This window comes from Remersonia thermophila, chromosome 4, assembly GCF_042764415.1.
Source record: "Remersonia thermophila strain ATCC 22073 chromosome 4, whole genome shotgun sequence".
NCBI lineage: Eukaryota > Fungi > Ascomycota > Sordariomycetes > Sordariales > Chaetomiaceae > Remersonia > Remersonia thermophila.
The window spans coordinates 1-11,732 of record NC_092220.1 but is presented as its reverse complement, the minus strand read 5'-3'; the positions used below and the strand labels follow the sequence as shown (position 1 = coordinate 11,732).

General features: G+C 53.1%; 3 protein-coding genes across 3 annotated transcripts; all 3 read right to left on the bottom strand.

Annotated features, from left to right (window-relative positions):
• Positions 1 to 129: 129 nt before the first annotated feature.
• On the bottom strand, positions 130 to 1,416 carry VTJ83DRAFT_4116 (uncharacterized protein; the record flags this gene model as incomplete). The annotated part of the gene is made up of 3 exons (XM_071010570.1): positions 130 to 563; positions 638 to 652; positions 684 to 1,416. The coding sequence occupies 3 exons, from the start codon at positions 1,414 to 1,416 to the stop codon at positions 130 to 132; spliced, it is 1,182 nt and encodes a 393-aa protein (XP_070865566.1).
• A 723-nt stretch (positions 1,417 to 2,139) lies between these two features.
• On the bottom strand, positions 2,140 to 3,179 carry VTJ83DRAFT_4115 (uncharacterized protein; the record flags this gene model as incomplete). The annotated part of the gene is made up of 2 exons (XM_071010569.1): positions 2,140 to 3,114; positions 3,171 to 3,179. The coding sequence occupies 2 exons, from the start codon at positions 3,177 to 3,179 to the stop codon at positions 2,140 to 2,142; spliced, it is 984 nt and encodes a 327-aa protein (XP_070865565.1).
• Positions 3,180 to 5,596: 2,417 nt separating this feature from the next.
• On the bottom strand, positions 5,597 to 10,914 carry VTJ83DRAFT_4114 (uncharacterized protein; the record flags this gene model as incomplete). The annotated part of the gene is made up of 2 exons (XM_071010568.1): positions 5,597 to 9,498; positions 9,567 to 10,914. The coding sequence occupies 2 exons, from the start codon at positions 10,912 to 10,914 to the stop codon at positions 5,597 to 5,599; spliced, it is 5,250 nt and encodes a 1,749-aa protein (XP_070865564.1).
• Between the last annotated feature and the right edge of the window lie 818 nt (positions 10,915 to 11,732).

Below are 11,732 nucleotides of genomic sequence, written 5' to 3'. Positions count from 1 at the left end.
GAACAGGATAGACTCCAGATCGCATCCCATCAGCGCAGAATTAATATACGCAGTTAATTGTTACAGAGTCCCGCTCCAGGGTGTGCTCTCGGATTCAAGATCCACAATGTTTTGTATTGTGTGCTCTGATCACGTTGCTGCCGTATTCAAACGAGCCAAGTGCTCTAAGAACACCCTGGCGTTTTCCAAATCAACGTCATCCACACTCCCAAGCTTGACCCAGCCGTCCATGGCCATTCTGGCATACCTGGTCGCATTGGCCATGTTCCCGTCCAAATAATTGAGGTGGGCTAGGGTGTCGTGGTAGTCGGGCATAAACGGGGGGACTTTGTCCCATTCTGAGAATAGGAGAAGCTCTTCAGTCATCACGATGGCGTCTTTATAGTAACCACTGCTCTTGGCGTCGGCAATAGTCTCCTTCAGACTCTTGGTCTTGCGCCTCCAGCTCTCAGAGTCCTCAAGATCGTCCACTGGCCCACGGCACAGCGAACAAGTGCATTCAAACTCCCAATTGTCTTTCAGGTATCGCCTCCTTTGCTCAGCAGGCGTCTCGAGAGGAACATCTTGAAAGGACAGACGGTTGGAGTCAGTATCCACCCCTGATTATGTCATCAGCGTGCTGAACACGCAAACTTACAGCTGATAAGGATTTCTTCGCCGGGCTTGATTTCACGGTGCGCGACGATTTCCATCGTCAACCTTCGCTCGGAGAATCTGTAAAACGCGCTGTCCAGAGTCAGATCTCTTGGAGTGATATAGTGCTGGATGCGACGCCGGCATATTTTTTTGAAACTCACTTCGGACGACACGAGTGATTGATCCTCTGTCCGAATGCATTAGCCCAATACTTTTCAAGCGTAACCATGGATCGTCTCTATATACCGCAACTTCAGGGAACACCCCTACGTGAACCTCGCTATCTGCCAGCATCACGGTGTTCGAATTAGGCCCCAAGATAGCGTCAATCTCGTACTTTGCCGAACCGCGGTGAAGCTGGTACACCTTGTTGCGTGTCTCTTCGGGCAGCTGATTTATCGCTTTCTTGAGCAAACGCCGTCGGTGGTGTGGTTTGGTGTCGGCGAGGAACGCGATTTGGATTAGTACCGCGGGAACGTCCACCATAATGATCTCCCCAGCTCGAATCCGACGTGTAGCCACGACTCCTTGGCCTTTTCCCGGGACGGGACGCACTTCGTAAGCAGGACCGGAAAGTTCCCGCCGCACTGCTACGGGAGGATTTGGTTTGTCGACAAAGGCGTCCATTCCAATGAGGTTGGACGCGATAGTGGTTGAGGTGACCAGGCTCGTGCCGTGACCGTTGCGGAACTCGGTTGAAGTGAAAAGACAATCAATTCTAGTGGAATTGGTATTTTTGGGGGTTTGTTGAACGCAGCTTGGGCTAAAGCTCCAGGTCATTGCATTATCGGGGGCGTCTGGAACGACACCGATCCTTCCCGGAACATGACAGATCAAGGAGCCGCCAGCTTCGAGTCTTCCACCAGGTTTGTTTGGACAATGGGGCCCGGGGATGGCCCGAGCAGCTGCGTCAAGAACAAAGAGAAACAATGCCACGACTGGCAGACTTGCTGAGAGCCGACGAAGCAGCCACATTAGCGCCATGGCTGTAGCGGTGTTGTCACGAACCATTATTGTTGCTGACCTTCAGAGGGCCCGAAAAAACACCCTGATTATCATTATATCATCCCATGGTCCTCAAAATTGCCAGGTGTCCGCAGCGCATGGTTCTCTGTTTTCCCCGCGCGGCTCCAAGCTCAGCGCCCAGGGCCTTGACTGAAAAATGTCAGTTATATCCGCCGGCTAATTGGTACGGTCTCCTTCTCCCACATCACACCTAATATCTAACAGGCTTTCTAATTAGGTACCTTAGGTAGTATAATGTACAAGAGACGGGACGTATCGTACCACGCTGTCAGCTGCACTGACGTTTCCGCTCTCAAATCCACGAACCTTGGACGTTACCTAGGTTCCGTGACACCGGGAACCAGCCTCTTGATTAGTGCCTCCAACATTGCCATTAATCTTATCATCAGTGAGGTTTTGTATTGCCAATTCAATAGTACTAGACTACCAAGGCTCCCGGGTATCTTTCTAAGATGGTTTGCCCATGCATGAAGGGTCTTAAAAGAGCCCAAAGCAGTTTGCATAGTATGTCACAGTCGCGCTCCAGTCAGAGAAGACCCCGATGACACCGACATCCTGGGCCAGCACATGAAGCAGGTTGTACACGTCTCCCTCGTTGTTGGTGAGGTTGGCAACGCTGGTGTAGTAATAACCGCCTCCAGAACCGTCCCCTATCCACCCACTGCGCTCCAACGTCCAAGTGATGATCTTGAGGTCAGCCTTCTTGGCTGCAATGGCGTATTCACTGGGCACAATCTTGCCATTCTTAACAGTGACCAGATAGGGGAGAGGCGGCGCAATGATCTTGACCCCCGCCTTTGCGTACTTCTGGAGATTCGCGATCGCCTGCGGCATCGCGCCAGGGGCATCTCCGCTCTCATCCAGCAGGACCGCCTGCTTCCCCCATCGAGGCTCGGCCTTCAGCCAGTAGAGGATATCCTCGTAGAGGAAGGACTGCGGAAACACACGCTCCGGCTTGACGCCGGCTTCCTTGAACTCGTCGATCATCTGCTGCGCAAACTTCTTCTGGGTGTAATCGCTTCCGGGAGGGAACGGCATGGGCACTTCGGGAGTTTTTAGCTCTGGAGTGAACTTTAACCCCAGGTTGTCGACGAGCCTGATGAATTCCCGGAGTGTGAGCACCGGGCTGCACGTCTTGGCGTAGAGATCGGTCTGGTACGCGGGTGTTCCACCGAGATACTCCTCTGGTGTAGATGCGTTCGGGTTGTAAGCGTCCATCTTGGCACAGAGCCTCTTAATCTCGGTGAGAGTAAAGTCCGACGTGCAACACTTCGCGGTGGCCTCAGATCCGTTGGCGGCGGGCCTAAATGGGACGGTGCATTTGGCATTGAGCTCCGGGATAGCAACGACGTTGGTGGTGGAGTGAAGATCACACTGGGCGTGGCGGCAGACCAACTGTCTGTCTTTGGTGAAGGTAACATCACATTCCTGGATGCCGGCCCCCATACGCGTCTAGTGGCCGGTTAGCAGTGATTTCAATCCGGATGAGAACGATGGGTGATGCTCACGCCGGCCATGATTGACTCATATGTATGCTCAGGAAACTGCAAGGTCCCGCCGCCACGATGGGAGATGCTCCAAGCGCTCGGCTTCATCTCCATGTCGGCGCAAGAGGCGAGTTTCTTCTTGAGAGGCCCATCATCCATGTCGTCCACAAGCCAAAACGGGCGGGGGCCAAGAGATAGCCGCTTGACGGGCTTGACCAAGCCGTCATAATGATGTTTGCCACCGGAAGAAGGAGCAGCAAGCCCAGATGTGGCTAGGGCTGCGCAAATGAGCAGCGGGATGGTAGACATTGTCGACTTCACGGGAAACACGCCTGTTGTTGCAGTAGCAGGTATATATGGTGCACTAGCTGATGGCAGCATCAGCGGATCCGTTTTTGCTGTCACAGTTATGAGCCCGGTCCTCTTCTGTTTACGCAGCGGTATGTTGATAACTAGTGCTACCTGCACTGTAAAAAGTCACATACAATGAGAAGGCTCTGAGTTCGAAACCTGTGTTTGCACCCCTGACAGCCAGAAAAGGACGTTTTTAGGGTGGCGTCTGATAAATAAAACACCCGGGCACCCCTGGGGGGTGCGATGGAGGATAGAGATGAAATTTCCTCTAACTCCAAGTCAGGGATAAATAAGTGCACCAGGGGACTCAGACCTCGACTACTCGCCTCGGTCTGGGGGGTGTGTTGCAGTAGCAGGTATATATGGTGCACTAGCTGATGGCAGCATCAGCGGATCCGTTTTTGCTGTCACACCTGTGGTATCGAATGGTGGAGAAAGCCGACTAACTAACGGACACACACAACCGGGAGTGATCACGCCCTGGGAGGGTTCTATCTTTATAATACCGTCAACCTGGCCCATAAGGAGCTGAGATATAACGATATTTTTTACATGACGTTCCAATCCGTGACTTCCGCTTGTGTTCTATAGGAAAAGAGGCATATAACGATACCTGGTCTTAACAATTAAAACCCTGCCTAGTAATACATACAAGCCCTGATGGCTCACCCTCTATTTTGGGTACAGCCCCTGCTGTCAGGTGTCAGGGAGACCAGTCACCACCTGTCCCAGGCTGTACCTCCATGATTTGACAGCCTGTTGGAGACGGGCTTACGTGATTCGGAAGGCGTGGGATCTCTGGGTGTAAGGATAACCTCGGTTTAATGTTCAAAAAGCGGACACTCGTATTAGGGGGGGAGGGGGGCGGGGGGTAGACTGTATTCCCAATATCGTCTAATAATTATGGAATCCTACATAGCCTGGGTTCCCTTCACCGTTCTTCTGTGCATTTCACGTGGGTGAAAGTTGGCACCCTCACAGAACTAGCTGCCTGTGACAGCAAAAACGGATCCGCTGATGCTGCCATCAGCTAGTGCACCATATATACCTGCTACTGCAACACACCCCCCAGACCGAGGCGATTAGTCGAGGTCTGAGTTCCCTGGTGCACTTATTTATCCTGACTTGGAGTTAGAGGAAATTTCATCTCTATCCTCCATCGCACCCCCGAGGGGTGCCCGGGTGTTTATTTATCAGACGCCACCCTAAAAACGTCCTTTGTGTCAGGGGTGCAAACACAGGTTTCGAACTCAGAGCCTTCTCATTGTATGTGACTTTTACAGTGCAGGTAGCACTATCAACATACCGCTGCGTAAACAGAAGAGGACCGGGCTTACAACTAGAAGGGGAGGTTCTCTTTCTGCGTAGCAGGAAGGCACCGGGCTCATAACTGTGACAGCAAAAACGGATCCGCTGATGCTGCCATCAGCTAGTGCACCATATATACCTGCTACTGCAACACTGCCGTATTGGACATAGCCTGTCAAGGGTTTGCAAGGCGATTCAACGACTCCCTTGTCATTTGATCTTAATCCTTCATGCTTTCTGCAACGTGGGTCAACACCGGGTTGGGATTGGGGCTGTGTAAGACATTTCTGTTCCATTTGTCCTTGCTTCAGACAGGTTGGGCAAGCCGCATGTCATTCTTCAGGTAATCACAAGCGAGTACTGGTACATGGCTCAGCTGCCCACGAGTACAAAATAGAGAGAAAAGGCTTGTTTCACCTGCTTGATTTTGGAGTGAATGGAGAGAATTTTGTTTCTCTACCAGTATCCACCCTATGGTTACATCGTAACCTGCTGGGTCGGTTCAATTACTACTTTGTGGACGCCGGGTGGGCTATTTTATTTAAATGCGTGACGCCTTAACGGGGTTGCACATTGTTCGCGCGTGAGTTCCACGCTTCGATATGCACTTCTTAGGGCGAAAAGCCAAACTAACGTCACAGGAGGCTCTAGTATTCTCTGCATACCATATTTTGTGCTGTGTGTATTGTAGTGAAGTCGACGGAGACAACTGCTATTGCTAATATTTTCCAATGACCACTGGCTGTTGGAGCCATTGACCTAGGGTTGTGAGGCTCTGGGTGCGGTTACTGGGAAGCGCCTCGAAAGGGATTCTCTCCGCGACTGGATTCCTCTTGCTCTTGTCCTTGCTGTCGACAGGACGAGCAACACTTCATGAAGATTTCCCTGATCCGCATTCTCCTCTCCTGCTCATCATCGACATCGCGATACGGATAAAATTCAATGTCGTTCGTCTGGAACCTTGCGAACGTCTTCCGTAAGCAGCTCGTCAACTCCTCCATCTTACTGGATGGTTCAAGCGCTGCCCACGCTGTTTTCCACAGACCCCGGAATTGCCAGCCATCGTCATCACGCCGACCGTGCTGCGCTTGGATAGTCTCACATGGCCGAGCCCCAGCTTGCCGCAGGATTTTAACCACCTCCGGAAGCAGGGAAAACGTCGCTGCAATCAGCGCCGAACCGCAGGGGCCCGAGAGGGTATGAACATTGGCTCCGGCATAGAGCAGAGCTCGAATAATACCGACGTCGCGTCTCTCGTCGTCGCGCCGCTGTCCGAACCACAGACAGGCGGCGTGCAACGGGAGACCAAACTCGCCGTAGCGGTTGTAATAGGTGTTGGCGTCTACCTTGATGTCCAACAAGGCATCGACAACTTTCGCTTTGCCTGTCAGGCACGCCAACTCAAGCGGGGTGCTCTGGATCAGCGGCTGTGGGGGTTGGGGCCGCACCGCCCAGTTGTCTTGCACAAGGTGGCTGCGCAGCATCATGGAAGCAGTAACGGACCCTGCAGCGCCGGCACGGAGAAGATCCAACGAGAGGTCTTCTATAGAGTGATCCGGAGAGAAAGTTCCGTCGGAATTTGTGTAACCGGGATCGAACATAACGCAGGTGGTCTGCAGAGGCGTAGCTCTCCAATGCTTCACGTCGAGGACCTCATCAGGATCGCATCCAGCTTTGAGTAGCGCGTCCATATATTGCCGGCGCAATTCTGTGGTACCGGTCCAGGACCGGTCGTTTAGCAGTGACCAAAACAATGTGCCATGAACCGTGTCAGAGTGGTTGTTCAGGTATTCTGGTGAGATGCCACGGCCCCTGAGAAGAGCAGCGAACAAGTGCACCCGACTTTGCACGGCCAGAGCATTGTTCAGTGCGTTTTGCATGGTGACATCTACGCCGATATCGAGCAGTGCCTCGATGACGGGCAGGATGCGGTCCTGTGGTCCAGGATGAGCCGGTGGGAGACTCTCTTCGTCGCTAGATGGGAGTTTGAGCAATGAGAGAATGATTCGCGTCTCGTAGCACCAGCGAAGCACCGCTTCTCCGTGCAAATCATGGAGCCTTCGTATCCATTCTGGTTCCAGGAAGTCGATGGCTGTCTGTAGGAGGATGGGGAGGACATCTCTGGGCACCGGTTCACCGTGCTTGATGATCACGGCAACAAGTTCTGGATCGGCCGAGATGGCGCGTACGGGCTCATCAGACGTAATGCCTTGGGGATCCTCCATTGCTGCGTTTGTATCCTTCAGAAGCAGGGGCTTGATGAGCGAATGCCTCTGCAGTCTGAGGACGAGGGAAAGAGCAACAGGGAGGCCGTCTTCGGGGATGGGCCGACCGCGCCGTTCGTATTCTTCAACTAGTCTCAACCCGACTTGAAGGTAGCCCTTCGATACGGCTCTGGACAGCAGCGTCTCGCACCGGGGTTCTCCGTCTTGAAGGTCAACACCGAAGTCGAGGAGGATCTCGACGGCGGTCAGATTGCCCGAGTCGATTGCCCACATCAGGGGCGTGTTTCCGTGCTGATCGGTAGGATTGTGAATCGAGTACACCCAGTCCAATATTGCCCTCAGAATCTCTTCTGCTTTGCTTGTCACGGATCCGTCTTCCTCCAGTTGTTTGGCGGCCCAAATGAGAGCCAAAAACCCAATTGTGAGGCCTGGCTGGGGAGCTGTATTGAGGCTTTGCTGGGGGGGCTGCCCGGTTTCCCCCCAGGTTTCCTCCACATTGAGATGCCGAAAGATGAACTCAAACATAGATTCCTGTTTTGGCCTCTGAAGCGTATCCTCCAATACCACGAGCTCGGTGATAAGGTGGTGATTGGTGTCGCGGAGTTCTTCGATAACCTCGACGTAGCCAAGCGAGATTGCCACGAGCAGCAACTCCTGAATGGCAGAACTATTGGCACGAGAGAGGTCATATTTTTCCATTAGAATCAGAATCTCCGCTTGCGCATCAAAAGTCCTGGGCGACACAATTTGCTCACGGAGGCTGTCAACAACATCGACGGTAAGGTCTAGCACTTCCCGACCCTTGCGACTCCTCCGTGGCCTGCGCTTCAGGAAGTCGGCCAGGTTACTGTAACTCGCGAACGTGGTCTGCGCGTCTTGGGAAAGCCGTTCTTGGCCCAATGGGATGAGGGCGTCGGGATTTCGCAGGGACGCCATACCCCGAAAGCCGAACTCGCGGTCCGACGCGGTGGGCGACCTTGTTGCTGCCCGATAGAGCTCTCCGAGGGCTTTCGCGACAACCGAATGGTGCTTGGACGGGCAAGACCGGAGCAAGCGTTTCAGCAAGGACTCTGCGAGTTTGAAGTTTCCGTCGTTGCGCATCTTGCGGGCTTCTTGAACCAACTTGGCGACAGCAGCGTCAATGGAGGGAAGCTTGCCTTGATGAAATAACGCAGGTACTATCGTCATCAAAGCTATCTCCTCGGTCGCGAGCCCTGACTGGCACAGAATCCTGACGAGCGCATCAATATGGATGTTGCCGACAAGATTTGAAGTGGCGTTGCTGCGCAGTATCGTTTCTGTGGGCAAGCTTTGAACCTGACGGGCTTCAAAATCGCCAAAATGGCCCACGATGCTTGCCACCGCGTACATGAAACTTGCAAAAATGTCTTGGGCCATCATCGCGAGAAGGGTTGTCGGGCCTGAAGGAATACCCAAAACTGGGACCTCCTGGCAGTCGGGTGGCGTCCTCTCTCCGCTGTCATCGCCCTGGTATGGTTCCCAGCGAGCCTGCGGCCACCATGGCGATTGATGACTGAAGCATGCGGTGGAGAGCCTATACGGCACCTTGCGCCTCGATTGATGCGGCTGCAACTTGAAGTAGCTTCGCGACAGCGAGCAGTCAGATCCAACCCAGAGCCGAATAGCTGAAGCTGTGGTCTCCTGGTCTTCCACCACCTGGAAGATTTTATGGAACGCGAACGTGGTGGTGCTGGACCGACCCCGAGCGAGGTCGAAGGGCACGGGCCAATCGCAGGTATATCGCCACAGACTCATGACTGCAACGAGTTGATCCTCGCTGATGAACCAACTCTCTCGCTTGCGGTGGATAGCAAAATGAAGCGGGAAAATATACTTGGAAGAGAACGCGCATGGAACAGACCAGATCAGAACTCTGGCCTTGCGCCAACTCCTGTCTTCAAGGGAAACCTCCCGAAGGATATAGGCGGCAGCGTTCTGCAAAGCGCTCTGCAGTCTGGAGGCTACATCCTCCAGCTCTGGGTCCCACTTCAACTCGGCAGGCAGAGTGATGCCGCCGGTGAGATGGGCTAGGCGAGCCCTGATATGCATTGCGCGAACGGCAGGATTATACTCCAAGTCACCCGGGAGCTGAAAGCCAACATCCAAGTCATTAGTGGCAATCGGCCCTGTGTACATCGACTGGCGGCCTTTTCCTTCACCTTCTATGGCTTGCAGGAATGATACAGCCCCTGCAATGCATCGCACTTGGAGGGCCTCTTCGCCGAGGACATTTGAGGTTGGGACGAAACCAACGATACCACAGCCGAGTTTCCCTGGGGCTGTGATGATGCTGATTTGTCTCCAATGCCCATTGATGGCTCGTTTGGCGTGTTGTGAGCTCGCTGATTTCTCGAGGCCGGTGTCTATATCGAACATGTTGACCAAGCCCCACTCGGGTTGGTGGTTGCTTTTCCCGTTCAAGGAATCCGGACCGGAATCATCTTGAACAATCCACGCCTGGTGTAAGTCGGAGAATCGGACAATTTGCGTTGAGACTTTTTTTGCTCACCTTGAAGACCCAGTTCACTGCAAACAATATCCAGAGCTTGCCAATCGAGCTCACAACACACGCTCGAGTCCATCCCTGTAATGCGATTGTCTTCCGGAGGAACACGCCTACCACGCAGTGATGCGCGGATAACTGCCATGACCAAGGTGCATGCCAGTTGGTAGAGCGTGATGGACCCGTGCAAGCCGCGCAAGCCGACGAACTGGCAGCTAAAGCCAGCCAGGGTGCACACAAGAGCTATCTTGTGGGCGATGGACGAGGGGACTCCGAGGACTTTGATATCGTACTCGTCTGTGACGGGGGCTAGAAAGGAGGTTGTATACCTCTTGGCTTCTTGGGAATAAGCAAAGCAGCCAAACTGTTGGTCGGCGACACGCTGGTTGCCGCGCTGAAGCCAATGAATGCGCGGTGGTCCATTTGGGGAGTTTGTAGGAGGTGAAAAATGCCGTTTGATCGAGCGTTTCTCTATGAGGAGCGCGCAGAAGCTCATTCCGCAGACCAGAAGCACGGTGCCGGTCATTGCCAGAACAAAATACCACATCTGTGGTGTGTCATCCTCTGCGTAGAAGCTTGGGTTATAGAAGCTGGCCCATGTTGCGTAGACGAAGAAGCTTCCCTGGAGAAGGATGCCGAAGAGCGCGGCGCAAAGTGACAGCCGTCTCCTAGGTTGGTAGCCGCCTAAGCTTCCCAGCCTTCCAGCCTTGATATTGAGTGAAAGGTTTGGGAAAGGAGAGAACTTCGAAACGTGGTTGTTGAGCTCTAAATCGTTGTCTGTTCTTCCGGTAATATTGTCTATGCTGTGCTCGAGAAACTCGTATCCGATAGTGCTGGACTGCCTTTGATCGCCAGATTTCATGATCTCACGGGCTAAATAGATGCCGCATGTCGGAGTCTTCAAATGCGACAATGACTCGGCTGTATTATAATAGTCCACAATCATGGGAAAGTAAATGAATTCCAGAATCTTGGGCCTACCAAAGACGCGACAGATGCTGCCGTTGGACCACAGCTCACACACGTCGTCATTAGTTGATGAACACAGCTCTGCCTGAGCAATGCTGTAGGGTTCCTGGGCGCGGCCAACCAATGACTTGAGCCACGGCTTGCCGTAGAGCCGGATAACGGAGACGACAGCTGTTAGAATGCCGAGAGGAGCCATGCCGAAGAGGATGCAATCGATTATGCTGATGCTCTCGCTCAGGAACTGCTTGGTAACCTGTTCACCAAAAAGCGAGATCAATGGTGCGAGGTCGGTCGAAAAATTATCTGCGAAATCGGCCCATTCCTCCGTGTTGGACAAGCCAGCAACCCAGGGGAAGCCCAGGGCCAGGCTTAAAAATATAAGCATGCTAGGGGATGAAGGTAATCAGACAGCGCGTGAGCCGTTGTGTAAGCCGTTGCGTGCACCGTGAAGCGGAAGCTGAGAAGGCTCGAGGGTGAGATCCCTGACCATCTTGCGCTGTAGCCGTCTTATGTATGAGGTGGGGGGTGACAGGGGTTGGAGCCTGGTGAGCCTAATGCCGCTCGGGCTGTGTGTTAAGCGACTCAACAAAAAATAACCAAGTCCCTAATATATCTATGTATGCTTTATATCGCATTCGCTAGGGTCGGGACAATTATTTGTAACTTGCTTGCAGGGCTGACAAGACCCTTGCTAGGCGGAAATGTTACAGGTCTACCTCCAGGGTCGCTGGATACAGTATTATTACTTCCACTCGATCAGGTTGTCAAGTCCTTCAGGGCTGATGAAGCCTTGGCGGTGCGAGTGCGGCCTGCACGGCCCATTCATTATATGACCGGGGACAGTTAATTTAGTCAGGAGTGCAATAACTAGTTCCAGCATAGAATTAAATCTAACTAGCCCGAGCTACCCACTCCACAGCATCAGTAACACCGTCGGAAGCGCAAACTCACACTCATAAGCCACATCCTGGTGTATAATGATGTATACACTGCAACGTGAAGGCTTGCTCGCCCCGCCAATCTCCATCATAGTCCCGCATCGCGTTTGCTCCAAATAACATCAGTTTCGTCCCCAATTTGACATTCCTCCCCCATGCCCATGCCCAAGCTCAATATTCCGGGTTAGGGTTAGGGTTAGGGTTAGGGTTAGGGTTAGGGTTAGGGTTAGGGTTAGGGTTAGGGTTAGGGTTAGGGTTAGGGTTA